This window comes from Coffea eugenioides, chromosome 3 (assembly GCF_003713205.1).
Source record: "Coffea eugenioides isolate CCC68of chromosome 3, Ceug_1.0, whole genome shotgun sequence".
Taxonomy (NCBI): domain Eukaryota; kingdom Viridiplantae; phylum Streptophyta; class Magnoliopsida; order Gentianales; family Rubiaceae; genus Coffea; species Coffea eugenioides.
The window spans coordinates 1,987,878-1,992,129 of NC_040037.1; the positions used below are offsets into that span (position 1 = coordinate 1,987,878).

At 39.4% G+C, this 4,252-nt stretch overlaps 1 protein-coding gene across 1 annotated transcript; it reads left to right on the forward strand.

Moving 5' to 3' along the window:
* The first annotated feature begins 216 nt into the window (after positions 1-216).
* Positions 217-3,347, forward strand: LOC113765583 (protein mago nashi homolog). Its single transcript, XM_027309810.1, has 3 exons — positions 217-543; positions 860-1,036; positions 2,855-3,347. The coding sequence occupies exons 1-3, from the start codon at positions 319-321 to the stop codon at positions 2,912-2,914; spliced, it is 462 nt and encodes a 153-aa protein (XP_027165611.1). The 5' UTR covers positions 217-318; the 3' UTR covers positions 2,915-3,347.
* The last annotated feature ends 905 nt before the right edge of the window (positions 3,348-4,252 follow it).

Below are 4,252 nucleotides of genomic sequence, written 5' to 3' on the forward strand. Positions count from 1 at the left end.
TTTCACATACGTCACGTCATATCAAAAATTGCTGTAACTTTTTTTTTTTCTTCCAAAAATTATCCGAGAAATTTCTTGCTCCATGCCACCCTTAGAGTATGTGTACATTTGGCGGGGACAAAACACACTGAAGTATCGTGAAAGCACATAACCACCAACACTTGGAACATTTATAGAAGGCCCACGGCCCAAGCCTAAAAGTGAAGTCTTGCGGTCCTGTACGCCGCTTTCTGAGAAGGGCAGGGGCTGAGAATTAAAAAGAATCGAGAAAAAGCATTAAGGCTAGGAACGAAGGAGAGGAGGTGGAGGAAGAGAGTCATGGCGGAGACAGGGGACGAAAATGCAGGGGAGTTTTACTTGAGGTACTATGTCGGCCACAAGGGTAAATTTGGGCATGAGTTCTTGGAGTTCGAGTTTAGGCCCGACGGCAAGCTCCGGTATGCTAATAATTCCAACTATAAGAACGACACCATGATCCGTAAAGAGGTCTTTGTCACCCCCGCCGTTCTAAAAGAATGCCGTCGCATCGTCGTTGAAAGCGAGGTCCGACCTTTTTACCTTCTTATTCCTTCCTTTAATTTTTTTTGGGGGCTTAGTTCTTTAGATGTGTTGTGGTTGCATCCAACAATTACATTGTATCTTTGATTTGGATTAATAACCCATAGATGTTGCTTTTTATTTTTATTTTTAAATTTCTTGACTGGTGAATTTAGTTTCTTCTTAAAATATTAATTTGGGTTTTCTGGGGAAAAACCCTAGCCCTCTTATCATGAAAGGAAATTTCCCCAGGTGGGGAGTTTGGTGTGAGATGTGCTGGAGATTGTTAGACTTACTCAAATAGTTCTTGTTGGTTTGTTAGATAATGAAGGAAGATGACAACAATTGGCCAGAACCAGATCGCGTTGGAAGGCAAGAGCTGGAGATTGTAATGGGGAACGAGCACATATCTTTTACTACTGCTAAGATTGGTTCTCTCGTGGATGTCAATACCAGTAAAGATCCTGAAGGTCTTCGAATCTTCTATTATCTTGTTCAGGTAATGTGTCTACTGCTTTGGCCCCTTAATGTATGTTCATGACACGCTATTCAGTTTACTTTTGTTCCTTGTTCAATTTCCTTGAATTTTATAGTCGTCCTTCTTCTGCAAGAGTAAGGAATTGGAAGATAGTGTTTTGAGGTCATGAGCAATGCGTTTAAGCAGATGGTTGGCACAATAAAATAGAAGTTTAAGGGATACAGTTAAAAGACTTTGGAAAGTAAGGAAATCCTAAAGTTGTCTGATTCTTTCTTAGATCTCTTGAGCTTGTCTATTTGTTGAATCATTTCCCTACTTGAAAGGGAGCTGGCACTCATATTTCACTCGGCATGATTCTTAATGGTTGGTCATTAGTGGCCCCTTTCTGCCTTTTATCTCTCTCTCTCAAACCTGTGGCACAGGTTTGTAACTGTAAGCACGCTTAGTTCTTGGATTGCTATAGAGGAGCTTTCTGCCTTTTATCTCTCTCTCTCAAACCTGTGGCACAGGTTTGTAACTGTAAGCACGCTTAGTTCTTGGATTGCTATAGAGGAGCTTTCTTAGCACTTTATTGGTTTAGCTTTATGGCGTTGTGTTTGTTTAAGGTGCATTTGGCATGTATTCTATATATGAATAGAATGCGTAGGCCACATGGGAGTATTCCTGCAGAAGGTTAGTAGAATAGTAGGGAATGGGAGGATCCTGCTGCTCTTTCATGGGCAGCTGTTTTTGGAAATGATTGAAGTAGGAAAGATTTATTTTTCTGGAGTCTATTCTCATTTGTTGTACCAATGCTTCGTTGTAAGATTTTTCTGCCATTGCACCATGAGAACTATATTCTTTGCGGCATACTTGTTATTTTGTTAAATTGTTCTTCAACTGTTCCTTTTGAAGAAGAATCTGTTTTAGTTTTTTCACAGGCCATTGATGCATTTAAATAACCTTGCATTTGCACAGTGTTTTTTTTAAAATATTAATTGGGTGAAAATAGAATGGGTATCTGGGCTTATCTTTGAGGATCTGAAGAAAAAGAAACAGGATAACATTAATATAGTTGTGCTTGTCTAAACCAAGGCAGAAACTTTGATGACATGCATTTGTATCCTTTTCCCCCTTACTTTTTATTCCATATTTTTCATTTTCTTGCTTCTTTGGGCTGGGGTTTCAAGGTTGTTGTCTTGCTGATGTTCAAATTTGAAGGGATGGCTAGAATTTGTCATCATATGACACTATATCTATAGTGGGTTGTATAGTTTATATTGCAAGTGTCCACTTGGTTCAGTATCGAATTTTCGGTTTTAGGCGTACATATTGTGCATAGAAAGTTGAAGATGTTTTTATGAAAATTGCGTGCTAGTAATTTGTGTTTTTGGGCTTAGTATAGAGTAGCATTAGTTAGAACTTGGGTTATCTACATCAACAGTTTGGAAGGGCAACTTGGTTAGACTGTCAAATATTTAATCAAAGGGTATTAGCATTAAGTTTTAAGGATCACGTTCGTTTTGGCTTCACCGTGCACTCTCTTTCTTGATGTCAATAGGTACTCCCATTGTTTGACACTTACGGATTTGAAGTTTCTGAAGTACATATCTGTCTGTGTTGTGCTGTTCTCTCTATGTTTCTTGTTACCGATCTGATGAATGGCTGAATAGATGGTTGTGATTGCAACATCATTGATTCCTCCATTATCATGCTTATTCTTAAAGCTTCCTACAATCAGAACCATGATACCCTCTCGCTGTTCAAACTGCTAGGTTTTTTGATAGAATTGAGCGTGAATACTGCTTTTTGACTCTCGGTTCTCTGAGAATATCTGTTTGTTCTGTCATGTAATCGCAGGATTTGAAGTGTTTCGTGTTTTCTCTTATCTCACTCCACTTCAAGATCAAACCCATTTGAGTGTCAGCCATATCACCCCCTGGAACAGAAGGAAAGCCATGTGTTTTGAAGTTGCTTGGTCTGTTGTCCTTTGCCTTGATAAGTTCGTTATATATTTAAACTTATAAATAGCGTTGATTTGGGTGATTGTTCGAGTAGATGAAGTTTGTGATATGCTAGTTGTGTAATTGAAGATCTATTCCTTTTGCTCTTGATAAGCCCTCTTTTCCGCATTAATCAGTGGATCTTCAGGCTTGAGCCTAGGCTGACTCGCATCTGATCAGCCCCTCCTTCCTGTTTCTAATTTAAGACGTGATTATTGCATCTCGGAGGTGGTGTAGGTATTGTGTTAGTTTTAAAGGGTGAATTGTGTAACGCAAAACAAATCTAGTGATGCAGATATTTGTCTTTTCTTATTTCCGGTCAGCATGTTCTGTCGGTCTGAGTTTGTGCACAATCTTCTAATTTGCTGGTTGTTACTACGATGCTATGTTTCTCAAAGTGAGACAAAGTCCCAATCGAGTAGCGCAGGGACTCAAAATGTGAGAGTTGTTCTGTTTGCCTCATATTCGTTTAGCAGTTGATTTTTCAATTTGGCTTGGGTTGGAATACTGGATTTTATTATTATTATTATATAACGGCAATATGATAACTTGGTCTTACGAGAGTTCAAATTCAAAGCTGGGCAAGAACCCATATTTGCATTGAACTTCATCCTCCTCCCGTTCTTGAGGTGCCCAAGCCTTGACGATGCTTCCTGTCCAGGCCGCAGCCATTGATCGAAGTGGAACAATACAGCAGCACTTCATCGTCATCAGATCAGATGACGATCTCAAAGATGAATCTTGGTACTCATAATGATTTTAATCCCCACTCAGTATATTTAACCGACTCTTTGTTCACCGACTGGATTTCAGCAATGATAATCATGTTTGTCATGAGCATGAGCAGTAAGTACTCAAGTCCAAGGAACTCCCCTTCCCTCGTGTCCCCACTTTGCCCCTGAAGGGCTCCAGTAAGTAATTTCAGGACTGCCAAGTTTTCTAGCTAGTCATCCAATAGCTGAAATAATACAAGTCCAGGGGAAAGCGAAGATTTGATGGTCAATTTCTTCAGATTCCGGGGGCGATTGAGTCTAGCAACATGAATTATCTACTCTGGACTCTAGACGAATTAAAAGCATCCCATGATTCCGATATATGTGAACTCCCAGTTTGCACAACGAACTCCTCAGGGATCTTTATAGATAGAGGTGTGAAAATGGGTGATTTGGGGGGGTTGAAATGGGTAGTTGGTACAAGTGAGTCAATTCATTTATATTCATTTAATTAGATGGATATAAATGAGTAAGTCAAAAAA

Coding starts and splice junctions, on each gene's coding strand:
- LOC113765583 (XM_027309810.1), top strand. CDS start 319: ATGGCGGAGACAGGGGACGAAAATGCAGGGGAGTTTTACTTGAGGTAC. Junction 544..859: donor GCATCGTCGTTGAAAGCGAG/GTCCGACCTTTT, acceptor TTGGTTTGTTAG/ATAATGAAGGAAGATGACAA. Junction 1,037..2,854: donor TCTTCTATTATCTTGTTCAG/GTAATGTGTCTA, acceptor ATGTAATCGCAG/GATTTGAAGTGTTTCGTGTT.